The sequence below is a fragment of the Lathamus discolor genome, chromosome 4 (assembly GCF_037157495.1).
Source record: "Lathamus discolor isolate bLatDis1 chromosome 4, bLatDis1.hap1, whole genome shotgun sequence".
NCBI classification, from domain to species: domain Eukaryota; kingdom Metazoa; phylum Chordata; class Aves; order Psittaciformes; family Psittacidae; genus Lathamus; species Lathamus discolor.
This window is the reverse complement of record NC_088887.1, coordinates 67,285,646-67,312,904: the sequence shown is the minus strand read 5'-3', so window position 1 is coordinate 67,312,904 and position 27,259 is coordinate 67,285,646. Positions and strand designations below refer to the sequence as shown.

General features: G+C 39.4%; 1 protein-coding gene across 1 annotated transcript in view; it reads right to left on the bottom strand.

Annotated features, from left to right (window-relative positions):
- Positions 1-27,259, bottom strand: part of COL4A1 (collagen type IV alpha 1 chain) — a 123,014-nt gene that overhangs the window by 11,607 nt on the left and 84,148 nt on the right. The window contains exons 22-46 of the mRNA XM_065677937.1: positions 26,902-26,997; positions 25,937-26,020; positions 25,149-25,219; positions 22,288-22,479; positions 21,319-21,487; positions 20,827-20,919; positions 20,628-20,732; positions 19,382-19,479; positions 18,927-19,077; positions 18,486-18,599; positions 17,937-18,104; positions 16,914-17,003; positions 15,837-15,989; positions 12,914-13,012; positions 12,733-12,822; positions 11,740-11,879; positions 10,709-10,839; positions 10,528-10,604; positions 9,690-9,788; positions 9,124-9,174; positions 7,078-7,263; positions 6,300-6,433; positions 3,182-3,254; positions 2,641-2,712; positions 721-849 (exon numbers count right to left, since the gene is read on the bottom strand). Coding sequence (XP_065534009.1) covers positions 721-849; positions 2,641-2,712; positions 3,182-3,254; positions 6,300-6,433; positions 7,078-7,263; positions 9,124-9,174; positions 9,690-9,788; positions 10,528-10,604; positions 10,709-10,839; positions 11,740-11,879; positions 12,733-12,822; positions 12,914-13,012; positions 15,837-15,989; positions 16,914-17,003; positions 17,937-18,104; positions 18,486-18,599; positions 18,927-19,077; positions 19,382-19,479; positions 20,628-20,732; positions 20,827-20,919; positions 21,319-21,487; positions 22,288-22,479; positions 25,149-25,219; positions 25,937-26,020; positions 26,902-26,997 — 2,865 coding nt within the window. The remainder of the gene's footprint in view (positions 1-720; positions 850-2,640; positions 2,713-3,181; positions 3,255-6,299; positions 6,434-7,077; positions 7,264-9,123; positions 9,175-9,689; positions 9,789-10,527; positions 10,605-10,708; positions 10,840-11,739; positions 11,880-12,732; positions 12,823-12,913; positions 13,013-15,836; positions 15,990-16,913; positions 17,004-17,936; positions 18,105-18,485; positions 18,600-18,926; positions 19,078-19,381; positions 19,480-20,627; positions 20,733-20,826; positions 20,920-21,318; positions 21,488-22,287; positions 22,480-25,148; positions 25,220-25,936; positions 26,021-26,901; positions 26,998-27,259) is intronic.

The following is a 27,259-nucleotide window of genomic DNA, read 5'->3' as shown; positions in this document are numbered from 1 at the left end:
TATATTAAATAGAAACACGATATTCATTATGTTCCACTGTAATTCCCTATTATTTTCTCATAAACCAATCAAGAATAAAGATTTCCATTAGAATATTACTAGCTTAAGAACACCTCTGAGCACCCACTCACCATGTCCTGTCATTCTGAAGGACATATATCCTTGCGCTAGCATTCCATTTGTCTTACCCTTTGCTCCATTCTCTTATTTATTCTCTTAAACTCATTCTCTAATGCGTTTAATTTTTGCAGTTTACCTTTTCTTTACAAAATTGCAATCTAGGACTACAAAACAAGCTTCCTCAGGAAGAAAGCACTTTTCACTCCAAGATCAAAGTGTTTTTCCTCATGCTTGTCTTCTTCCAGAGACAGACAGTAATTAAGTTTGGATTCAACACTAAAGATAGAAGATACCCTAACAAATACATTCTGGGGAAAGGATGAGCAGTGTGTCGCCAGTCATTCTGCTTACTGCTGATCTCAGATACTGATGTGCTGACTGCAGAGTGACAGCCTATATGAAAATCACCAGGAAGGCATCTGTTCCTGGGACTCTTTCAGATGAGGTCCAAAATGAAGGACTCTCCTCCTCATAGCTGACGCTATTTTAAGTGGCTTATAAAAAGCTATGCAATATTATATCAAAAATCTTCTAGTGTCTAGCCTACCACTGGTCTATTTTTACATTACTTAAAATGTGTTTCTACTTCGAGACTCTCACCTTGCTGTCCTTTGGGACCTGGAAGTCCTGGGAATCCTTTGAGACCAACTGGTCCTACAGGGCCAGGTAAGCCAGGATCGCCTTTAACAAGCTGAAACGCACCTGGTGGGCCTGGTGGGCCTTGTAAACCTGCCAAAGTTAACAGAGGAAATCAGCACATATTTACAATAAAAAAGTGAGAAAACAATGTTACCTTGTAGAGTCATTTAGAGTCAGAAAACAGACAAAGCCTATACATACAAGAAATCAGTGTGTACAAGACTTTATACGGGCATTGAGTAGGGTCATACCTGTTAAGAAGCCAAACCCAAAACTGACTGAGGGTAGAAAACAATGGGGTTCAAGGCGCAATGGGGGAAACAGCCTAGGCTGGGCCTATGCCACTGACAAGCCTCCAGTAACACCTAAGTAGCTGCACATGCTGCTGCTGAAAACCATATTGCTACCTCCTACATTCCCATCTCCAACCAGGAAGGACAGAGCAGGCCCACAGATGTAGCTCTGACAAGAAGCCCTGTGACCAGGGTGTGCAAACAGGGAGTGGCACCTGATGGGGGTGACACTGGCAAACTGTACAACAATTTGCTCAGAAGAGCTGCACACTTTGCCAGTTCCTGGGCTGCTGCCTGCTTTGCTCCCCAGTAGCCCCAACAGTCGTGCCAACTGATGGCTGTGCAAGCCTACCCAGGGAATTACAATTAGAAGGATGACGTCTTTCAAAAGAATTACCATTTTTAAAGTGGACTATTTTTCTAAGAATTGTAAGAAGACTGTTATCTATGGAATGAAAAAGGCATCTACAACTGCTGAAACCCAAACAGAAGGACTACAGCCTATCTATGCTGACATCTCCATTCAAACAGACCTCCCAAGGACTGAAATAGCTGCCCAGACCTTAGGTTGTTTGCAGTTCCCTCAGCATGTTTGCAGATGACACCAACCTGAGTAGTGTAGTCTATAAGCTAGCAGGAAGGGATGCCATGAAGCAGAACCTTGACATGCTTCAGAAGTAGGCCAGTGTGAACCTCAAGAAGTTCATCAATGCCAAGTGCAAGGTCCTGCACCTGGGTAGGGGCAATCCCCAATATCAATAACAGACTGGGGGATGAATGGACTGAGAGCAGCCCTGCAGAGAAGGACTTGCGGATAGATCAAAAACTGGCTATGAGCCAGCAATATGTGCTCACAGCACAGAAATCTGATCATATTCTGAGCTACATGAAAAGAAGCATGGCCAGCAGGTGGAGGGAGGTGATTCTTCCCCTCTATTCTGTTCTCATGAGACCCCACCCAGAATACTGCATCCAGCTCTGGGGTCCCCAGTACAAGAAAGACATGGACCTGTTAGAGCAGGTCCAGAGGAGAGCCATGACGATGATAAGAGAGGGCTGGGGCACCTCCCCATTGAAGAAAGGCTGAGAGACCTGGGGTTATTCAGCCTGGAGAAGAGAAGGCTCCAGGGAGACTTTATTGGAGCATTTCAATACATAAAAGGGGCTTAAAGAAAGATGGAGAGAGACTTTCTACCAGGGTCTATAGTCACAGGTCAAAGGGCAATGATTTTAAACAGAAAGAGGGTAGAATTAGATTGGACTTACACAAAGAGCGTGATGAGGCACTGGAACACATTGCTCAAAGAAGTTGTGGGCCTTGAAGTGTTCAAGGCCAGGTTGGACAGGGTTCTCAGCAACCTGATCTAGTGGAAGGTGTCTCTGCCGAGATCAGGGGGGTTGGACTAGATGACCTTTAAGGTCCCTTCCTACCTAAACTATTTTCTGATTCTGTGATTCAGATGCTGATACCATGATACATAGTTTAATATTCTAAATTGTGACACTGAATATAAGGGTGAAGGAGATACCATTATTAGTTACATTTTAACCACATCTGGGATAAAAAAAGCAAGTCTTAATATTATACCTTTAGATCCAGGGAGACCTTGGTCACCTCGTTCACCCTTAAGGCCTGGGAAGCCAGGAGATCCTTTTGGACCTGAAGTCAAAGGAAATATATACATGAAAATTCAGTATCTTCTTGATTTGGAAGGATATGTGCAGAATAATCATGTACCACCCCATGACCATGTAAAGGTCACCACCCCACCACCCATGTAAAGGACATGACTTTATTTACACAAGTATTTTTTAACTGTTTGCAAGAACAAGATACAAACAACAGCACTAAGCAACCAAATAAATGATGACTGAAACCAAATTTACCTTACTTCAATTAATAATATCTTTAAATACACTTAAAATTAACAAAGCAAGACAACAGGCAAAAGGCAAAAAACCTTGAGAAAAATCTCCATGTTCTTGTATATTTTCTCATGCAGTTTTCAATGTCCTGTTTCAGCAATTCCTAACAGTCAACATACTTTGAGCATCTTTTTCAAGAGAGGAAGGATATGAAAGTGACATCTTGACATACTTTTTAGGAATAAGGTTAATGTTCTTCTCACCTGGAACACCTGGAACTCCCGGAGGTCCCAGATCACCCTTTTGACCAATATCGCCTGGTAAACCAGGACTACCCTGTATAAAAGAAAAAGTTTAATATAGTTATCCTGCACTATTAAGATACGACTTTCAAATAGCCTGGATATTTTCAGAAACCTATAAAAAGTAAGTTTAATATGAGAGAAAAGCCATTAACTTTAAGGAATGATTATTCTCTATCATGACTGGATAAGAAGCTTCTCTTCTAGGAACAAGCATGACACCTTGTTCTCACTAAACTATCTTCTGCCTTACAAAGATACTAGTTCAGAATAAGGTCTCACTAACAGTATAGCTAATAAAAAGGTTCTCAACCATAGACTGTATATATTGTCATGAAAAACATCAGCAAGCACAAGGCTCAGCAAACTCTAATTTCAGTGCAGTCCCACAAGGCAGTGGCTAGTCATATAATTGAATGGGGTCACTCTAGACCATATCAGACTTGAAACCTTCCACTTTCACATGTGGAATGAAATTGAATGTGCTCAGCAATTTATAATCCTCTGAAGATTTTTACTTCTCAACAGGGCTAAAATACATAAGGACTTAAACACTTAAAATACAATGTGAACTCTTCTTTCTGCCTTCAATAATATAAACTGTTCTCCTGAAATTAATGGTAACAAGTTCACTATACAGCCTCAGTTCAAGGAAAACCAAGCCTGTACTTCAAAAGACACTGTCAACAGTAACTTAAACGACTGTCAATTTCCTTGTCTTCTTTTGTCTGTTGCAAAGCATCTGCAAAAAGCTTGTAAGTATAGAGTTTCTCCCTGGCTGAAGCAATATGGCAGCGACTGTCCCCTATCTAATAAAATGTGAACACAGGTGGAGGAAAGACACAAGATCCCTTTGCTAAGTAACCTACTGATCAGAGGTTGGAGATGTGAATTGAGTACTCGGTAAAAAATAATACCAATGGCAGGATTCTCCTCATCATATTTGGAGAGCAAAAGGGTAGACACAGTGGAATGATTTTTCATTTGATATATGTTAGATGTTTATACTAAGGTAAGAAGAATGGCTCCCTAAAAACTTCTCTTTTCACTGACTACAAGGGGAGAAGAGAGAACTTGCTCAAAAACGGATGTCAACAATGAGTCTATCGAAGTTAAACAGAAGAAATGCTACCGCTGGAGCAGTGAAGAGAGGTATTAATGAAGTAAGGTTCCCCAGTTTCCATCAGCCACACAGTCGTAGTACACAGGATTGTTTAGAGAAATGATCCTCTCTTTGTATCATAACATGTGAGCTTCTCTAGCACAAAACAGGAGGGCTAACATTCATTCAGAAGTCATCAGTCAGAGAATCTCACTATAAGAGGTTTTTTTAATAACCTCTTTTTTTTTAGGTTATAATTATAAAACGTAATAATTTATAAGAAAAGTTTATTGGAAGCTTTCCACAAAATACATTTTCCACAACAGTATGCAGATTCCTGAACATTTTTTTCCCCCCACTATATATAGCTTGGCAAACAACATTTTGTTTTGGATCTGTTCCAAACAAAACAAAACTATTTCACTTCATGAAAGTTATGAAAATGGTTCTTTTCTCATTTCAACTTTAAAATGCACAGAAAACCCATGGAATTTGTATTTCATGCTCTGATCTCCACATTCACTTTTCTTATTGGATTTTTGGACAGGCTGTGTCACCCATGTTGCAACAAAATCTCCTTTGTGATATAGGTTACCAAGTACTTAGAGACCAGTACAAGCAAATGAAGTGCAATCAGGGCAGGAGCCTGTCACATTGGGGAGCGTGAAGACACTAGAAACCCATCATAGTATATATCACCAGAGGAAGTTTAATATTGAAATAGCTCTCACCGGAGCATTTCACACTGACTTAACAACCCAATACATTGTGGCACAAGGATAGTAAAGCATTTTCTTCTGACTGAAAGCACAGAATCAAAATCCTTTGGCATTTCCCATTCTTCAGAAACAAACAGTCTTGGACTGGAATAACAACCCATGAAAACTTTAACATTTTCTGGCATACAGAAACTTGGCTCTCTGCGGAAGCACTGCAAATTCTTAAAACAGTGGAAATGTACTGGAATGTTATTTTGAAATTTACTACCTTGAAAGCTGGTATGGTATGGTGTCAAAGATAAAAAGATAAAGCCAAGATCTAGTGTTAGAACACTGAATCAAATCCTTAATGTCTCTGCAAAGTGAATCCTGGATGCAGAAAAGGATGTAGCAGATCTTTGCATTATCAAGAATAATGTTGACATTTTAAGTCCATTATCAGTATCTTGCTTTTCACATCAGGACCTTATTCCTGAGTCTTCCTTCTCCTTGTACTCCAGGAATTGTTGAGTCATATCTGCCTACTTTCTTATTCCTTCTTCTACAAATTTTATTATTATTTTTTTTTTTAGTAGGAAAGAGGAAACTAGAGGTTAAAATATAGACCATATTTTTCAGTGTGGAAAAAGGCAGCAGACAGTCTGAGTGAAAGAGTACAGAAGACCAACTATTCTAGGTAACTGTCCTATTCTACTTTATTTTCCCTACTATACACCAAAGGGACTGCTTTACACTAGGGAAAATGAATAATATATACCAACAATGTATTAAGAGCATTGCCTGTTTGTATTTCTACATCAGCAGCTATATTTCATCACTGACAGTACTGAAAGTGCACTTTATTTGAAAGGTTTCATAACAAAACCAAACAACTCAGGTATTTTCAGAAGGCAATTTATCGTGAAATATGCAACCTTTAAAATTAACTACTAATGCATTTGCAGGATTTATGGAAGGGCTGCAGTCATCCTGTACTGTTAATACACTGTAAATTATATTCTGGGTGTTGTATGTTACCACTCACTATCTATAAATTTCTATTAAGTTCATTAGCTCACAGGGGCTTATTGGTAAGCAGCCTTTAAAAGGAGAGAATTGAAATGTTTTCAAACTGAGTTTACATCGTCAGCAAGGAGTCCCAAAGGCACTTTAGGCATAAAGTATCATTATTTTGAACATGAAACATCTATGATTAATATATCCATTAATTATAAGAACTAGCTTTCAGAAAATTTGGAGTGTACTGAAAGTAACTTACTGGCAGTCCCTGGAAACCCGGATCACCTTTGACTCCTGGACTCCCAGGAGTCCCAGGCCAGCCATTGCTCCCCTGCTCTCCTTTGGCCCCTTTCAGACCTGGGGGTCCTGGTGGCCCTGTTGGGCCTGGTAAACCTACAAACCAGAAGAAGTGACTATTTAGTGGCAAAATTCATTCAGAGCAGTACCTGATGAAGGACAAGCTGTCTCAATCTACAGATGGGCAGAATCGAAGTAATTATCGTGACAACATTTCAGGAAAATAAGGAGAATCTGTTGCAGTGATGTCCATATGACTCCCTATTCCATCATTTATCAGCCTGTGGCTGACAGAAAATACTTGAGAGTTTTCTGTATGTGCAAAACAGGTATGAAAGCGGTAGAGACATACTGCAGCTCTTCTCTACTCTTCTCTTTGTCCTCTAGCACAGAGCCATTCACTGTCAAGATAAGGCCACACTGGGCTGTTTTTAAACACATTAACACTCTAGGATATAGGAACATATAGCTATGGAAGCCTTAAACAGTAAATAAAGCCCAGAGGGAAGCATGGAAATGGGAGGCACTCTTCTCAGCACTAGAAAGACTTCTGGACAAAACCAACTACCTAAGGACATGAAATCAGCCTGTTCTAGGACATAATGCAATATGAAGGGAAGCTTTTCTCTGACCTGTGAGAAGAGGATATAACAAGTATATGCAATATTTATTATATTATTAATTAATTAGTTGAGCTTTGCTTAACAGCAGTACATTAACACCAAAGATAAAATAAATACCAGGAAGGCCAGGTTGGCCTTGGGGTCCTCTGTCTCCTTTAGGGCCCTCAATTGCACTTCCTGGTAGCCCAGGAAAACCTTGGCTGCCCTTAGGGCCCGGTGGACCAGCATATCCTGGTTCTCCTTTCAGGCCTGGGATTCCCGGACTTCCTGGGGATCCTGGAAAGCCCACATCACCTTTTGCACCTAAGATTTGAAAAAAACCCCAAACAACCCACAAATAAAACATGATTAGAGAAAGCATCACAATTACTGAAATCTTTTGCCTTATTATCCACTCACAGTAAGCTTTATTCCTTAAGAAAATATTGACCTTGCCTTTATACATTTGTATAAAAATGCAAAACCTTAGAAAATGATTTTCCACATTATGACATAAAGTATAAGGAAAAGACTAGTCTGACTGACACCTGCTCTTAGCTAAACTGATTGCTGGCTATTTTAAACCACTCTAAAAATAGATAAACATTCAGCATCTATCAGTCCTTCCAATAGGAATATAAAGCCCTCAAACCCTTAATCCATTCCAATTATTATTGTCATAGCCGAGTAATGGATGTTTTCCTTGACTAAGCACAAAAGGACTTGCTCCTGGAGGAAAATGGAATGTTCTTTTTACTAACATCTAGATTTAGACACATAGTACTTACTTTAAGGCTTGTACAAATGGTTAACATTTGCAATTCAGTTCATGATTAAGAAGAATATAGATTAGCTGGTATAAATACAATAAGAGAAATAAAATTTATAGAGAAAAATATCCCTGGCTTTTTGCCTAAACAGAACAGGGACTTTAAATCCTGGACTTATTTCAAGTACAATACGTTTGGAACACAAATGATGGCAGCTGGATATCTATTTACTCTAAACCCAGATTTTTTTAAATGAGCTGTGCTAACAAAATGAGATGGATAAGGTGAGAAAAGTGCTTTTATAATCTGGCATTTCACATGCCTTACTGAGCCATGATTAGAAAATCTACTTATTAAGAAAGTTCTCTAATATCAGGCTTTCTCAGTAATTAATGGCTGTTAACTGCTCTAAGATGGCAATCAAAATCCTGGTTTACCACTTCGGATTGTCCACACAAACTTCCTGTATTTATAGGAAGAATGAGTGAGGTAGGGCATTGGAATTTCAAGCTATGTAAGTTATTAAAAATCTGCCATGTCGTGTTTATTTCATAGATGGGCCAGTTGAATCTTTTTGTTTTCTGGATTTTAAAAATTGAAAAAACTCTTTAATCGTACACAATTTCCTTTATCAGTAGCAGTTTGATATTTTTTCAAACAGTTTCTTATGGTATTGCAGCCCAGTGTCTAGGACATACTTACTTCATCAAATGGAGCATGGTGCATTACAGACACCTTGAACAAACACTAACTCAAGCCAATCTCGCTGTTTTCACATCACAGTGTAGTGACACTCTTTGCAAAGACCACAAGTGGTCTTGAAATTGTGATAGCTAGTAAGTTCAGAGTCCAGGTAGTAACAATTTTCAGGAAGATCTCATCAGGTCTCTGTTACCTTTTGCACCTCTGCACCATGCTCCTGTGCATAGCTTAGACATGCTATACCAAGCTATACAGAATAACAGTTTTAGCAATGAATAAAATAGCATGTGAGCTGCACAACAGACTCAGGTAAAAAAATTACTGCAGTATCCTGGCCATGAAACTATTACCTTTAGCTGTCTGGTGCACAGAGCCTCACTAGACTTTGATTCTTGCAAAATTAGTACAAAACCAGGAATACTTGGAGTCAAAAGCACAGCACACAAATACATGAGTTATTTATATTACCTCATCACAGCACAGCTTGCAGTAAATTGCACACTATGAATAATTACCTATTTTAGGGCATAGCTAACTCATGTCCAAGATGCTGCCACTGCAACAGAAAGTATTTAAACCTCTCAGAGTTTCTGCCTGCTCTGAAAAGGTACAGCATGTGAAAGAATGAAGTAGAAAGTATGTCTGAATTACAGAAGTATGTTTATATTATGTTGTGAGGGAGGTTTGTTACTTGTTTAGAGAAATGCTTTACCTTTATCTCCCTTTGCACCAGGAAATCCTGGAAGTCCTCTACCTGGAACACCTGTAACAGAGAAGCAGAAAAATATTAGAAGACGGGATAGACTTAAATTTAACATGTAATGAACAAAAATTTATTAAGAAAGTATAAAATCTAAATAAATGGTTTATGTAAAAGTTTTTCAGTGCAGAGACTTTGTTATTATTGGTATTGCATCTAGGAAAATTAGTCCCGTATGACTGAAAACCCTACCATAAGAAAAGGCAAGCCTACTCCGTTATTTCACAGCAAAGTTGCAGACTGAAATTAATTCCAAAACATACCAATTCTTTGAGGTATTGCCAGCTTTTGTGAAATAAATTCTTACAAGATTACACTGATTAAACACATTTGCTCATCTAAATGATCACCTTTACAATGATGGATGATAGTAACTTGCAAGACAGCATACTAACTTTATTTTCTAAGGTTCCATTCAAAGTACCTCAAACCCAGCACACCCCTCTACCAGCTACTCTTGTGTAGCCTGTCTCAGTGTATTTTTGAACCCCATAAACTTAACATGAGAGTTACAGTACCTTGTTCACCCTTTGCACCAGCTGCACCTGGAATCCCATCATAACCTGGCTCACCCTTCTGTCCAATGGAACCAGCAGGACCTGGAAGGCCAGGTTCACCTGAAAAAAAAATTCTCATTTTTATTTCACTTTCATCAGACTTTCTATTACACCTTTTATTCCTCTAGGGAAAAACTTCACTTATTCTTTTGCTCCCACAGAGACCAAGCAGAAGCTGCATGATGATTTCATTGTGACTTTTCTTTGAGGTTACTTCTGAATTAAATCAGTGTGAGACAGGTCTCAAGTATTACCAATTTTGACATAGCTAATTATAATGAATTTCAGTGAGTTTAAAGTGCAGGAACTCCAGCAAAGACTTGTGAATGGCACAGCCCATTGTCCAATGAGATGATGTGTCCTGCAGCCAGTAAACTAAGAACATAAGACTCCAAGTTCAAAAATGTTGTTATATTCATAACAGCAATGGACTTATTCCTCTTTAACATCTGTTGAATGATGTTAGCGTGGTGACTGAGGTTTAGGCCCATGGATCAACTTTATTGTTTTAAAATTAACTCAGAAAGAAGAGAAATAATGGCTATAGCAACAACCAGTGTTGTGGAAGGTGGTACAATCTCTTCTACAAACAGTGTAAAAGAAGTATTAGTCCCACACTACACTGACTCAGATCTAGCTGGGAAACAGCGCTGTCTGATTTTGCTTATGAAATGAACAAATGTAGCAGGAAATAGCTGAGCTAAAAAAATATAGGATGCCACCATATATTTGTGTTAGCCACTACCTGGAGGTGAACAATAATTTAAGTAGTGTTTGGTGGTTTAGATTTCTTTTTTACCTGGTTCTCCTTTTAAACCTGGAATGCCAGCTAAACCAGGAAGTCCTTTTTCACCCTTTTCTCCATGGCGGCCTGGGCTTCCTAAAGAAAGGAAGAAGGCACGGGTTTATATGCAGGATATTTCGTGTAAGTTTCACATGAATTTTTCATGGCAATTTATGTTTTATTAAAACATAAGGACTTGCCTGGAAATCCTGCTATGCCAGGGGATCCTTTGGGACCTGGGGCACCCGGCATTCCAGGAATTCCTGCACTACCCTTTTCACCCTTATCTCCAGATAAACCTGGACTACCTGTTCTTCCTGGTTCTCCCTAGAAGAAGCAACACACGTTATAAAATCCACACATTGATTATGAATCAGCTTTTTCTGTTAGCAATGGTATATGTCACCCCTCTGAACCATTAGACATATAAAGAAAAGAATTTTTTTTCCATTTATAAACAAATTAATTTAGGATTAAATTTGGCATGAGATTCCACTATCAGAATTACTGACTTTTATAGCAACTGCCTAATACATACATATTACTCATGAAAATGAACAGTTTTCTATGAATTTTTATGACAGTTTTTACAAAGTCTCTTCCAAATTAGCCTCTTAGCTTATTGTCCTGGGTTCAGTTCAAAACAATCTTTAAGTCTTCAGCAAGTTTGCTACCAGATGATTAGTTTTATTTTGACAATTATTACTTATAATTTCATTATTAGTGTCATTGTATAGCTAGGAAAAAGAATGTGAAACAAATAAGAATCCTATTAGAACAGTATTAGAGATTAGATTAACTTTAGAGACAGTATTAATACAGTTCTCTCTTCAGCAATATTTGAGCATTTTAGAGTTCTTTTCAGCTTCCCAGTATTTTTGTCAAAGTACAGAAATACTACTTCAGTGTGATTATTTGCTCTGTTTGTAAAAAGCCCTTTTCACTTTATTTACTTAGCATTTTAAAAAGTTCTTCCCCTCACCCACATTTCTAGCAATGTAAATTAGCCTATTCCAAAGAGACAGAATAAGTAAGAATCTTGAAGAGAGTGGTCACATCAAACAGAATGCACCTAAAGCTGCACATATGTACAACTTTCAAGTTTCTCATTGGGTATTTAAATAAGCACATCCAAAAATACAATAAATTAGATTAAAGACCAACAGCGTCTTTTCAAATAAGGTATTTGGTAGAGACAGACTATTAAATCCTTAGGGGTATAAATACCTTTTCACCAGGAGACCCTGGAAAGCCAATTCCAGGAAAACCTGGTGCTCCTTTGTCTCCTTTTTCACCTTTTTGCCCAGGGAACCCTGGTGTGCCTGGTGAACCTGGCACTCCTGGCAGACCCTTTTCTCCAGGTGTTCCTAGTAAGAGAAAAGGAAAAATGGGTATATCAGAACTAGTGGTACCTTAGCAGTGTTGACAATGATTTTTCAGTGTTGCCTTAGCTATTCAGAGGTAGAAAAGCAATGTAACTCACTAAAAATAGGTAATAAATTAACTTTCGAGGTTCACTCAGTAAATGGGACTTTCTATGGGAAGATAAGCTCCCCTCATAAGAGAAGGTCATAATCTTGGATTCAGAGTAAATTGAGCTCTTGCTAAAAGTAAGATTTGAATAAAACTTTCTGTTGAAGAACTTCTAACAGAGCAACAGCGACAAAGGGACTCTGCTGTAGCAAATTTTTCTGTCCCACTCTACCATTTGTGTCTTCTACTTTTGATTTCCTAAATATCTAGGCACAAGGCCATCTGAATAAAGACCAAATTTCCGTGATGAGATATAGGTTCTTCTCCATTCTGTTCTTCATCAGTCCCCTTCACAACGACCTAGACCACTACAGTTTGTAGTTAACAGGCAACACACAGCAACACACCGAACATTTTAGAAGGTGGTAAATACACAAGAAGCTTAATGCAGTTCACATATTAGCAGAGACAGAGACAGAAAAAAACAGGTATCACTTGGAAAAATGCCTGCCTGAAACAAATACAAATCCAGCTAAGTAATTCTCATGTAGAAATTTAGGAAACCATCCTACTATTTGTATATCACAATAGGATTGAAAAAGCAGTGTCCCAAAAGTCTACAGTTCAGACACTGCAAACAGTGCAACCATTTAGTAGATCTACTCCAACAAATATCCTATACAGGTCTCATAATGTTCTATATTAATTTGTGGAAAACAATAGCAGGAAATTCCCAGCAATCAGTACCTGGCAAACCCATTTCACCAACCGATCCTTTTTGTCCTGGAACTCCTGGATCCCCTGGGAATCCTGGGGGGCCCTGATCACCTTTTGGTCCTACAGATGGCAGAGAAATTAAAAGTCCCATTAATTAATGAGGTTTCAAATACCTGATGAACAGTCTCGCTGTTGCTAGCTTCAGACATACCTGGCTGTCCTGGAGTACCAGGTTCACCATCTTTCCCTGGAATTCCTGGTTCTCCATATTCCCCACGTAACCCTTTTTCTCCTGTTGGTCCATGGTCCCCTGGACACCAAGAAAGCAAACACAGTGAGATGAGTTCTATTCTACTGTAATGCCACATAATAGTCCTTCCAGTTACTTTTTGATTACTGTTGCTTCTTTCTGCTGAATAAGGAAATGGCTGAATTCAAGGTTAATACGTTGTACAGTAAAGTCACAGTTGAGTAAAACACAACTTTCCAGTTACTAAACCAGTGCTGAGGAAAGGCGGTAAACAATTACAATTTTATAGGTGTCTGTGCAAATTACAAGGCAAGTTACGTCTTTAAATGAAATTGCAACTGAACATGTGTTAGAGTCAGATTAATGAGTTACTTCAGAAGTGCCAGGCTCAGGTGTTTACAGAAATTATTGATTTGACTGTTCTGCTGTCAAAAAAGGTACATGTAAACAACTACTTCACAGCCAGAAATCTGCTGTTCCCTCAGTTCTATCTAATGTTAAAACATCTTCATCATTCCAGAAAGCTTCACCTCTTATTTTGTAGTGTGCCTCTTATCTAGGTTTAAGGTCCATGCTTTTTGGTCATAATCATTTCTGTTAGTGTCACATGTACATAGAGGGCAATAGGTTACTGAAAACAGTTCATCAAATATTTTTAAGGAAGCAGATTTAATTCAAAAGGTCCCAAGATGTCCAAAACTTTTTTTTTTTTTTCGCATTACACATTACTGATCGTCTTCCATAAAAATACTGTGTCTTTTCTGCACGGTTAGTATTTTAGAAGCTTTTTAAAGCATTACTGTGATATTCATGCCTAGAGAGATGAAGGCAGATCATAAAATTATAGAGAATAACTAGATTATTCTTCTCTACTGGTACTAAATATCTTTGGGTTGAAGAAGATGAGATGGGAAGAATAACAGCAAAAATAGAAGGCTGCGATCTGCTTGGAACCTTCCAGGCTGTGTGAGCCAGGCCAATCTCTAGACTTTCTGTGGCCAGGAAAAGGTACAGCATAGATGGTAGTAAGCGTTCATTATTAGTACTGGAGAGATGAAGTTAGAAACCAAAGAAATCAAGAATTCGAATTTCTCAGCAAAGGCTTCTTTATATGCATGGAACCAGTGCACCTAATTTGGATTTCTGGAAAGAAAATAAAACTAATTATCAATCAGTCAACTTCAGCAGTAGATATGAAAGTAATGAAAAACAACCTATGCGGATTTGGTTTAAAGCTTTTCATACAACCATATATATCAAGATCAGGAACAAATGAGAAAATTAATCTAGGTGAAATCTTTATAGGCTGGGAGCCTCATCAAATACTCTTAGAGGTTGCACCTTAGCTTAGAGATAGATGCAGTCCGCACTTGCTCCAGCCCTCCCTTGCAGTCCAAAGGTGTCCAAGCTGGGAGACACTTCCTATCCACATGCCTAGGCTTTTCTGGGACCCAACCAGGACACATGAGCCCAGGTCTCATTCTGACAAGTAGTCAGGACATAGTCATAAAAGGTACATAGCCTAAGAAACCATCCTGTTCCCACAGTTCAGATATAACATAGCACAGTTATTGGTGAATCACTGCCAAACTGAAAAGGAGTCTCGAGTGCTTTGTCCTGGGCCCAACAGAGAATAAATTGATGAAACGTACAGATGACACTAAACTGGAAAGCCTTAAAAAGAGGACAGAATTAGACTGCAGAAGAGTTGGAGTAAAAGTTGAAATCACCATAATGAAATTCAAAAAAAATGCAATACACCACATACGTGATAAGAAGTCAAAAGCATGCATCAAAATAAAAAACAATTGCATAGGCACCAGTCCAGAAGTAAAGGACTGAGGATTATTACTATTCACAAACTGAGTTTGCTGTTGTTTCAAGAAAGGGAAATTTAATTCTAGCATAACCCAAATTGAAGTACTTCACTTGTTTTAGTAAAGTGCACTCTAACAAGGATGCAGCCAAACTGGGGAGAAGTCAGAAAGGGTGACAAGAATGATAATGATTTCAGAAAACATGAATTATAATGAAAGACTGAAGGATCTGGTTGAGGGAAATAGAAAACAACATGATCTCAGTAGCTCCCTTCTAAGCCCTACACTTCTATTTTATCTAAACAGTTACCATTTATTTAAAAACTCTTACGGGATTTTTTTAATACAAAGCAAATCACAACATAAACGGGACAAATAATAAAAATCTATAAAATAGACACTATTTTTTCTTTGAAAGGAAAAACAAGAGAGAAAATTATCTTAAACAACTAAATTTTCATGTAATGCTGAAAATAAAAGTCCAAGAAGAATGTATTGTCTAAAAACCCCTAACATCTCTACCACCATTAAGTTTCTAAATAGAAAGTTGATTGTCTTTCTCCTGCATATTTCCAGATGTTTCTAAAGTGAATATAAGTTGATCTTTTGGTATTGGTGGCATACGATGTGTCTTCTCTGAAATTTCTTGAGGTCACAAAAAACACGTGCCAAAAAAGGCAACCCACTTTTTCTTACAGTGTTAGCTGGTCTTCATGGCCACAACAGGGTTTCCACTATGTGTTTACATGAAAGACAGTTTTTCTCTTCTGATAAGCTCTAGTTTCTACTTTTAAAATTTCCTTTCTTTCGAGAGTATTCAGATGAAAGAGGTAAAATGGACTTTACAAGGGCAAATGAAACTTCTTCCATCCAACCAAAACTCTTTCTCTGTCTGTGATTAATCTTCATTTCTATGGAGTTGAAAGATACCAGAAACATATCTGCATTTGCTGTGTGGAATACTTTAATCTTATTTGAAAAACTAAGATACAACTGAACTCAAAGCATTGTTGCTTAACAGTATATAGTGTTGATCACAGTTATCCACAGTTAGAAACTAAAGTTACCTTTTTCTCCTTGATCTCCCTTTTGGCCTTTGAGACTAACCATGTCCATGGTGTCCATTGTTCCAGGTTTTCCTGGGAGACCGGCTTCACCTTTATCTCCTTTGACACCAGGATCACCCTGTGGTCCAACTATACCTTTGAAACCTTGGCTACCTATAAAGGGATAGCATAGAATATTATAGTGGCATATAAACTTATAATTAATAAAATATTCAGTAAACATGAACAAATGAAATTAGCTATTCATTCAGATTTTAAGCACCGAAAACCATGCTTTGGAACATCTCATTTATCTAATATCAAGACTTTTATACCAGGACTTCACAACAGCTCTGTCAAAAAGTTGACGTATTTTTTCCTGCCTCACAGTCATTAATTTTAGACTCTGAAAACAACAGGGGTAGGAGTTTGGCAGTAATGCAGTCTTCCAGTACCTAAAGGAGCCCTCCAGGAAATTTGGAGAGGAACATTTTACAAAGGCACGTACTGATAGGATGGGGGAAATGGCTTTAAGCTGTGAGAGGGGAGATTTAGATTAGACATTAGGAAAAAATTCTTCACTACAAGGGTGGTGAGGCACTGGCACAGGTTGCCCAAAGAAGCTGTGGCTGCCCCATCCCTGGAAGTGTTCAAGGCCAGGCTGGACGGGGCTTTGAGCAACCTGGCCTAGTGGAAGGTGTCCCTGCCTGTGGCACGGGGGTTGGAGCTAGATGATCTTTAATGTCTCTTCCAACCCAAACCATTCCATGATTCTGTGATTATTTGAAGAATTTAAATAAGACTTTCCTTCTGGCTTTTTATAATTTCAAATACAGTGCTTTCCTTGGAGTAATATCTGTAGCACCTAGCAAACCCTTACATTGTTGAAGAACGGATCAAAAATCATGGCTCGGTGCTCAAATACATGACTGCTCCTAGGATATGGCTTTCTAAATTACACTATTTCTAACTTACAGGGAAGTTACTTGATGTAAAACACTCCTTAGGCCAAGCATACTCAATTTGGTGATTTCCAGATTTGCCTTCTGCCAAGAAAATTGGATTTTACAGATTTGATTTTTAGAAAAGCTCTCTTACCTTTTTCACCAGGCAACCCTCGATCTCCAACTGGTCCTGGAGTCCCCGGCAATCCAGGTGTTCCCATAACTCCCATTTCTCCTTTGGCTCCTGAAACCGAAGTGAAAGCGTGAATAACAGAAACAAAGCAAGCAGTGTAAAGAAATACACAGAACAGAATCATTTACTCTCTACCATATTAGGAATTGCATTACTTAAGGAAAAATGGGACAAAGATGATTTAAAACAGCCTGAAAGAGAAAACAACAATAAAAGATAGTGTTATGAAAACCAGAATAAAACTGTTTATAATATTTTTTTGATAGATTCTTAAAACTTAGAATCATAGAATCATAGAATAGTTAGGGTTGGAAAGGACCTCAAGATCATCTAGTTCCAACCCCCCTGCCATAGGCAGGGACACCTCACACTAAACCATCCCATACAAGGCTTCATCCAACCTGGCCTTGAACACTGCCAGGGATGGAGCACTCACAACCTCCCTGGGCAACCCATTCCAGTGCCTCACCACCCTCACTGTAAAGAATTACCACCTTATATCCAATCTAAACTTCCCCTGTTTAAGTTTTAACCCGTTACCCCTTGTCCTGTCACTACAGTCCCTGACGAAGAGTCCCTCCCCAGCATCCCTGTAGGCCCCCTTCAGGTACTGGAAGGCTGCTATGAGGTCTCCACAGAGCCTTCTCTTCTCCAGGCTGAACTTCCTATTACAGTAAACAATGCTGTCATTAAGAAAGGCATTATTAAAACCCCATTCTGTCACTGAAACCATGCAGAATAATCCTCTTTCATTATTACAGGCTAAAAGCTAGTCCCTTCAAGTCACTGGATTTGACCCACCAAACGACTTGAATAGCAGTTCAATTACATGTGCTCAGAGCTGCTTTACTGACATAAGCCTGTGTGCTTTCCCAAGCTTGGGCTCTTTGATGGATCAATTCCTGACTGAGTGAAAGGGCATGATCCCAAAACTTAATAAAAGAGTAGTCAAAGATGATGGCTTCTGAGGGAAAAGTTATTTACCTGCTGATCCTTTCAGTCCAATGGCCCCCTGTGGACCTGGCAGGCCGGGTAACCCCACAGACCCTGGTACTCCAGGCTGGCCCGGGCTACCTTTATCCCCTTTTGGTCCTGGCATATCTAGACCTGGGATACCAGGGAAGCCCCTTTCTCCTTTTATTCCAGGAAACCCTAGGAAAAAAAGCAGATACATGATTAGACCTTAATAGAGCATGGTGAACATGGTTAACAAGAATATCTGATAATGTCCACCTGCGGTGCACTAATTAGCATGAAGAATGACGACCCAAAGGCAGACAGCAGAAACAGTCCTAATTTTCTAACTGTATATATATTATCTACCAATGACCTGAGGATAACAAACAAAATGGCAGGCGTTTCCTGGAGGCCTCGCCCTGTGTTTTGGACCAGACACAGGCAGCCCACCAACATGCCCTTCTGTGCACCCCCACCAACCTCATACCACAAAACAGTTCACAAGCGATGCTTTTACCAACTCCAATATCTACTTATACCAAAAGTCCACTCCTAAGCAGAGTATTTTCCTCTCACCTGGTGGTCCCTGTGGTCCTGGCTGCCCAGCGGGTCCTGGTGATCCCTGCGGGCCCAGCCCCGGTGCGCCCGGAGGGCCCTGCAAGCCTTGCAGCCCTGGGAGGCCAGGGTCACCTGTGGGGAGACAGAGACAGAGACTGAGTGTTCTCTGACATCATTTGAGATCTTTGTGCTGAAGATGCTAGACAAGGTGTTTGGAAGTACTTGGCCAACAGGGCATCATTAGAGCCTATAATGCCTCCTTGTCTCTGCTTGGAGGAAGGGCTGCTCTCTGCTGCTGGCATTTGCTAGTGCTGGTTGGTAGGAGAAAATAAGGAGAAGAAAAAAGGGCAGATACCAGCAGGATATCTCAGTGGTGAATGGGCTTTTTGCTGCATCTATGAGGGAGTAACTTTAAAAGAAATACAAATACAGATCTGAATATATTTCTGGCAATGTTACCTCTGAATCCTTGCTGTCCAGGTATGCCTGGAAAGCCTTGCTCGCCGCGTAAGCCAGGCAGTCCTGGACTTCCCTTTTCTCCAGGGATTCCAGCTGGGCCTGGGGGGCCTGGCAATCCCTTAGGGCCAGGGATACCTACACCAGGTTCACCCTAGCCAAAGAAACAGAACACATTAGGAATCAACACATCAAAACCACAAATTTATTCACTGACTATTTAAATCACTCAGAGGCTATTGAACCACTATACATGACTTCAGGGGAGAGCTGTAAGCCCCTTAGTGTTAATGTCAAGCATTCATCCATCTACTCTGTTCCTTTGTGTGCATAGTAGGAAACATAAGAAGGGCAGTTTGGCCAGCTTTGGGTTGGTTTTTTTTTAAGAGCAGGATCTTTACACACATTCTTTTTAGCATGGGCAGTCACAAACAGCAGTACCAGTAGCTGACACCTACTTTTTGACCTTGTAAACCTGGTACACCTGGCAAGCCATCCAGGCCAGGGGTTCCTGGAGTCCCCGGAAGACCAGGCGAGCCAGGCTGACCTTGGAAACCTATAAAACAAAACAAACCAAAATGCACATCGTTACTGTCTCTGCCTGTAAGTGTCCTCTGCTGTTTGTTCAAGCCTCTTCACATCCTCCATTCACTCAACACCAGTATATGCTCAATACACTGAGATGAAGCTTCTCTCCCAGGCAAAGGTCTTGGGGAGTGGAAAATACAGCTTTTAGGCCAAGCCCCAGGAAAGGCAATAGGTAGAGCTGAATTCAAGGAAGGATCCTTGAAAGAAATGTGTTTGATATGCCATGCCTTTCTTGTTGTCATCAAAGACCATTCAGCAATCCCTTTCCAGATGCAACAGGCCTCTTCTGTTCAGGCTCATTCCACACCAATCTTGGAAGAACTGGAGGTGGTCACAGGTAAAAATTTGCTTTTTCTCCTTGTTATGTCTTCCTGATCCTCCCAGTTCATTGGTGTGTGGAGTCAAATAAATGAAATAATAATGAAGACAAACAAGAACTTTGGGGATTTAGGTGGTTCCTGAAAGCTCAGTCATAGAATCATAGAATAGTAAGGGTTGGAAAAGACACAAAGATCATCGAGCTTCCACCCCCCTGCCATGGGCAGGGACACCTCACACTAAATCATGTCACCCAAGACTCCGTCACACTAAACCATGTCACCCAGTCATCCAGTTCTAAATTAGTAACAGTACTATTAAGTACATCTCCCCAGAATACAAAACATTTAGACTCCCTCTAATCTATATGCAAACTCTGACAATGCCCATGCAGGGAAGATTAAAATCATGCTGAACAAGCTGGTATTCTAACCAAACCACTCTCAGCCACCTGGGACGAAGCAGAGTTATCACTGGCCCAAAAATGTTATAGTTATATCAGCATGGTTTTTTGACCAACCATACATGGTGCTTCATTTCTCAGAAAGGTCATCTCATCTCCCAGCAACCTCAGTTGCTGCAAGGTAAGATGTTGCATTATATCACTTTCTATTCTGGAAGTAGCCTTGATACTGTATCTGCACATCACTGCACAAAGCAAAGCAAGTGTGTCTTGAAAGCATGCTTATTGTGGCATTCGTGGACTTCCATAACGAAGGTTCTTTAGCTGCACCTCCCAAACTTCACGCAGCCATGGCTGGATGATAGTGCATGCCTCCATCCATAACTTTATCTTACCTTTGGGTCCTGGAGGTCCAGGGAACCCTATACCTGGCTGCCCAACAGCACCTTTTTCTCCTGGCAGGCCAGGTCTACCTGGAAGCCCAGGATCCCCTTTGTCACCTTTGCAAGTGAAAACAAGACAAACATTAATACAAAGGCCAGCTTCTGGGGAACAGAGCCATTATGATCATCAAAGATTAACATGCTACTGTACCTTGGGGTCCAGGGAAACCAGGTGGCCCAGGAAGGCCATCTGCGCCAGGAGGTCCGGGGAGTGTTACAGTTCGTCCTGCTTCGCCTTTTGCTCCTGTGAACGTAAAGATGTAAAGATGTAATGTAAAGATTAACTAGATGAACTGATGAAATTAAACATGGGAGTTTCACCTAGCCAGCAATACTAGTCCATCCATACCATTACAACTGTCTTATTTGGAAGTTTGTTTGTAGAAGATTCACAGAAAATTAAGATGAAGCTAAACCATTCCATTTGGCCTAAAAAAATTCTTCAAGAAACCTGCTCTCAAAGATTAGCAATTATACTGCTGAAAGCAAACACTAATTTAAATTAAAAAGTTTTTTTTTATTTCAGTCTTAAATGCTGGTGGTCCTGCAGGTTGTACCACTTCAAGGGCACAACTGTTGGTTTTGGGTTTTGTTTGTTTGGGTTTATTTGTTCGGGGTTTTTTTAAGCACGTTATAGCATTACCTGGAAGGCCTGGTAAACCTGGGGTTCCAGCAAAGCCTCTGTCTCCCTTGTCACCAGGTAACCCTGTAGCACCTATCCCAGGAGGGCCAGGAAAACCTCTTTCACCACGCACTCCAGGGAATCCAGGTTGACCAGGGGGACCACGTTCTCCTTTCAAGCCAGCTGTACCCTAATTTTAGGAAAGTATAAGTGTACTTTTTGTCTTGATTGATTGGCAAGATAGAACACATCATCCCCTCTGAATATTCTGTAACTTGGATTTAGCACATGTATCTGTAATACTAAAAAAGTGAATTTTCTGTCACTGAGTTCAGTGGAAACTGGGTTCCACATGGAAATTATACCTAGTATGCAATGCAACTAATTGGACCATGGAGGCTATGTTCCCAGTGGTAGATCTGGGAGCATACGGAGCTCCATCTTCAGCTCCACAACTGTATCAGCTGCAAGACTTTGAAGCATTAGTTTCCACAAGAAGAGAAGTATGCTAGAACAGAGCTGAACCCTGCCTTAACAATCTCTACTTGGATAACTGCATTCCTTCAGTCATCTCCAGGTATCAGCTAAATCATCCACATTAGTTCTCTCTATTAAGCTGTGAGAAGGGAGAATGGAACAAAACTATTATCTATGCCCACAACCTTGTGGAGGAAGTATCATTGCCCTACAGTCCTGAAAGTAGCAACCTCGTGCTGAATACATCTGAGTCAGATCACTTATTTGCATGACATGCAAAAAAGTGTCAAAATCTAAAATAGTCTGTTGCTGAAAGACCTTCTTCCCCACTAGTTCCAGGGAAAATGGAGTCTCCCTCTGAGAAAGAATGAACTATTCAAGGTAAGGACATGATGCGGAACAATAAATGAGGCAAATAAACATAAAGCATGTATAGGGCATAAAACCATGTGAATTTTGATCTGAAAGACAGAATGCATAGGACAGTATGTAAACATAAATAAACACACATACCGGTACTCCTTTCGGACCCTGGAGACCTGGCAATCCATCTTTTCCTGGTAATCCTTCTCTTCCAGGAATACCAGGTTGTCCTGGGAAACCAGGATCTCCCTTTTCACCTTTCAGGATAGAATCATAAGAAAAATCTCCTGGTTCTCCTTTTGCCCCAGGGCTGCCCATAAGTCCTGGAGTGCCGGGGGGGCCCTGAAATTTCATATAGTCAGATGTCATCAGTTGCCCTACCAATCCTTCAACTGATGCAAAGGAAAACAAATCCTTAGAAATTAAACAGTAGATCCAAATCATGCAAGCCATTACATTTTCAACTGAGAAGGCCAAACAAGAATATAATCCAGGACACAGCAGCGTGAATAAGAAATTAATGCAAATCTTGTCTTGACCATTTTGTCATGTATCATATCACATTTTAGAAGGTACATATAAACTAACACCACTCACAAAAGACCTGCAGGCCAAGATACCAAAAACATACTCTGAATTTTCAATACTGGATTTCAGCTATGCATATTTATGCAATATCAGCATCAACATAAGTAAGGCTTTTTAAAAAGGCATTTTCAGAGTTGTCTGCCCCAACCTTTAAATGATGAATTCTGTAACACTGTGGAACCTACTTCCCTGATACAAATGTAAAAAATGTACCTCTACATTTCCATGATAATTTACAATACCAGCAGAAGTAGTACTAATACAAGAAAATAACAAACTTCCAGTATGCAAACTCAGCCAAACTTACAGGTTTAAATTGCTTATACAAGCCCTCCATTATTTTCTTTCTTTCAAAACCTTTTAAATTAACTATTCATCAAATATATAGATTATCTATGAAATTAAATTGATTGTCTTACACAAAACTCAAACATTATTTGCACAAGAGCTAAGGTTAACTGAAGGATGAAAGCTTCTCCCTGGGTAGTTTATTTATGACATTTAGCTGACACAAACCCACATTTCCCTTCACTACTAACATTAATTATTTTAATAAAATTAACAATCACAGTCACTAGGTACTATCAAAATGCTATGCACATGCTCAGAAAACAGTTTTCTAAGTATCCCTGAAAGAAATTATCTACCTAATAATATATCTATAGTATTTCCAGAATTCAAATTTTTCCCTAAATGTTTTCTAGGACTTAGATGAACTTTTCTCATAGAATCAGTCTCTCTAATTTCAAGTGAATCAGAGCTACTCACTAGGGTAGTAAAGCACAAACTTCATGGGCAATGTCCACTGATTATAACTGATGTGTGCCCTCCACTTAAACCTGAACCAGAACACGGTCAAAGGTGATCTTTCCATTAGCTTTGGTGGGTCTTGGATCAGAATCTGGCTCTGGCAGGTCTCTAAGCAATGTGAGTTTGCAAGGCTGGTCTCTATGCAGTTTTTCCAAGCTAAACTATATGCTGGATCACCACCTGGCTAAACTTTGTGGAGCAAAACAAGCTTAAAAGAATTCAGAACAACAGCCAGTCCTTGTCTGATGAAAGACATGAACAGAACTTAAAAGGCAATAAAGGGAAAATATAAAGGTGTGGCAAAACATGTGCTGAGAACAAATGCTAGACACACACACACGAAAATTTAAATATATTAGGATGTCTTTCATTTTTCTCCACTGTTTCTTTCAAGGATCCCATTGATATTATAGTAAATTCAATTGCTGAGTAACATCATCTTATTTATCATGGTAGAAATAGAGAATGGACTCCATCTTAGCTAACTTTCATTGGCTGAAATCAATCATCTAGGCTTTATTCATACTCAAGGGAAAGAAACAGACTCCTTGAAGAAGGAATTCATGCAGGGGTTGGTTTAACTTCTGAAGGTGCTTCTCTCTTACCACTAGTGATAGAGGGAGCTTGTGCACCTCCCATATGTGTTAAAGCTAGTGCACATGAATAATGCTGAGAGGTTATATTCCCAAAAGTGATCAGCTGGAAGAAGAAAAAAGCTTTCGGAAAAAGACGTCTGGGAAGACTCTGACAAACTCAGTCTACTTACATTAGGAATGGTGCCAAAATTCACGTTATACTACAGGAACGTGTATGCTAAGGTAGGTCTTGACAGCGTACCACAGTGTACGTAGAGACACTCAGGTGAACTCTGACAAGATCAAATGTAGTTGTACTAGTACAGCGCTCATCTAGGAGTAATTTGTGTTACATTTCAGACAAGTGCTATGCTTCTGATATCTGGCCTTCCTCACTAAGAGTCCTGTTGTGCTGCATCAACATAATTTACAAGTGATCATATTGTCAGGATACTATCCACTTTCAGAGACTTCCTTTATGTCTTCAAAACTCCTTAGCTTCCCTCCTAAGTAAATAAGTTTTATGGAACATACTGCACATATTTCCCAAAACTCAGAAAAAATGCCAAAGTATATCGCATGCGAATATTACATTGCTTGCACTACACTAGATGGCACTGTTTCTCTCTCTCTCTCTCTCTCTCTCTCTATATATATATATATATATATATACACACATAACAGCAAAGAATTACTGCAAAGATTCACCAGAAGGACAGGGCAGACCTACATTGGTTTCCTGCAGAATCCTACTTTTTACTCAACTCCACTGCTTAGCTTGGTCAGCCAGGTCATGTGTCATGCTGAGTTCATAGGATGGGCAAACACAGAAATATAACCCATTTCTGACCACTCTTTTTAACTCTCATAGCTCAAACATGCCTCCTATTTTATTTTCCTAGGCATAGTTCCTCAGTTTTATCATATCACTGCGCTGGTCTGTTTTTAAACAGAACTATTATACCTCCACACTGACAATCACATTTTTCTAATTACATGTCTCATAGGACACGTAGCATTTGGCAAGGCATTACTTACAGGTACCCCTGGAAGCCCATCAAGTCCAGGTAAGCCTCTGTCACCCTTGAAACCCGCTTGCCCTGGAAAACCTTATCACAGAGACAAAAATACAGTTAAATTTATTACACGCATTTACAGATAGCTCATTACATACGAATTCTTTGTGATCCTCCTCAAAGTGTCTCATTCCATCCCACTTACATCAGCATAATGCTGTTAAAGTCAGTGAGGTTGTCTGGATTCATGTGCTCATGTGCTATATGTGTCTGCATTCATAAATTCAGAAGTTGATGATTCATCTGACTTAGGAATGAATTCACTTTACTACTTAGACCTATCATGTAACCACTGCAGTCTTGAAACTACCTAAACCGTACTATTTTTTCTCAACAGCCAGACAAACATGTTTGCATGTGGAATTTCTCCCATGTGATTGCAGAAAAATTAAATTTTTTTGCCACAGAATTTAATGCTAGGATTTGGAATGTATGCATGGGCCACTGCCAAGCCTGGGCACACAGGGCAAATGCTTCCCAGATTACTTTTAACTTTCACAATCTTTTACGAAAATATTTGGGCCACAGTTTGCAAAGACCCTTTCTGTGGCCAATTTTTGCCCCCTTAGTAACTGTTGATTGCTTTGGAAATATGGAATCAGGCCCCGAATAGGAATATTCCATGCTCCTTTCATTAGTTTCACAAATAATTTGATTAGTAGGACAAAAAGTAATTAATTTTATCATATATGCTGCATTTTTAGATTTTAGCCTATATAGTTAATTCTCAGGTAGTTAATGAGTTTTTACCTGCTGGCCCTGGTGGTCCTTGCGGTCCTGGAAGTCCAGGAGGTCCTACTTTATCACATAAGGCACAGGATTCACCTTTGTCACCTTAAAAAAACCATCACACCACAAAGCTAATGAATAACAATGAAAAGATTTAAGATACCTGCAAGCAGGTGGATTCAGGGGCAAATGTCAATTTAATACACTTCATGTTGAAAGAATAAAAATAAATGTGCTACTACTTCTAGTTACATGCTTCAAAGAGAATCTACCACCAAAGTTAAATTCAAAATTCTAAAAAAAAATTAAAGGAATAGCATGAAAATCAATTTAAATCTTAAGAAAAAAAGTCATATACACTGCATATAGAAAAATAGATTAATGCAGAAAAAAGGAGAACCTTAATATTAACTACAATTTTCAGTTTTAGAAAAGCAGTGAGCAGAATGAGATTAGGAAGGATCAACCATTGTGTAAATGAGTGCAGCTCATTTTTTTATATGTCCATTTAGTCAATGCCGTTAAAACCCATGGTTTACAGTGCTATTTATAAGTGTTACAATTTTAGCTTCAATTATACTTGTGGCAATGATTCATAAACCATTTCCATTCCCAACTCATCTGCCCCTCTCTAATTCTTTATCTCAGAATTCACACTTTCAATTGCCCTGAACAGTTCAATTTGCACTTAATGGGGCTATACTCAACCCTTTCTCTCTTCCCTGCTCCCTTCTCAGCCCTGCACTATCCTTTATCACTTTACAGCACTGTGTAGGTTAACAGAAATGTAAATGCAGTTTGTGCCACACAACTGAAAACACAATATCCTTCTTTTACTCACAAGAGACTCAAGAAAAGTCTTCCATGCCCATGAAGTATGTAACTAACTTCAAGCATGCTTTCTCTGGATCCAGACTAATTTGCTCAGCCTTTTTACATACCCAAGCTCTAGAGTACAGAGCATCAGCACTTTAAAATAGTATTACCTTTCTCTCCCATCTCTCCTGGAAATCCATCTCTTCCTGGAAGTCCAGGACTACCTGGTGCACCAGGTTCCCCCTGCTGGCATTGATCGATTCCATCTGCAATGGAAATACAATGAAGAATATTGTTTGACAAGTTCCAGTTTCCATTATAAGGCTGCATTTATGAATAGCCCAGCTGAAGAGTGGTAAGTTAGGACAGCATTTTACTTTTCTATTGTATTTCCTTTGACAAATTTAACTGGGATTCTGTATTCTGATTCCACACTTATTGCTTAAGAAACCCCAAGGATTACAAAGAAAAGATAGGCTCTACCATAATGTTACAAACAACTTTCACATAAAATCTGCTTGATTTGGA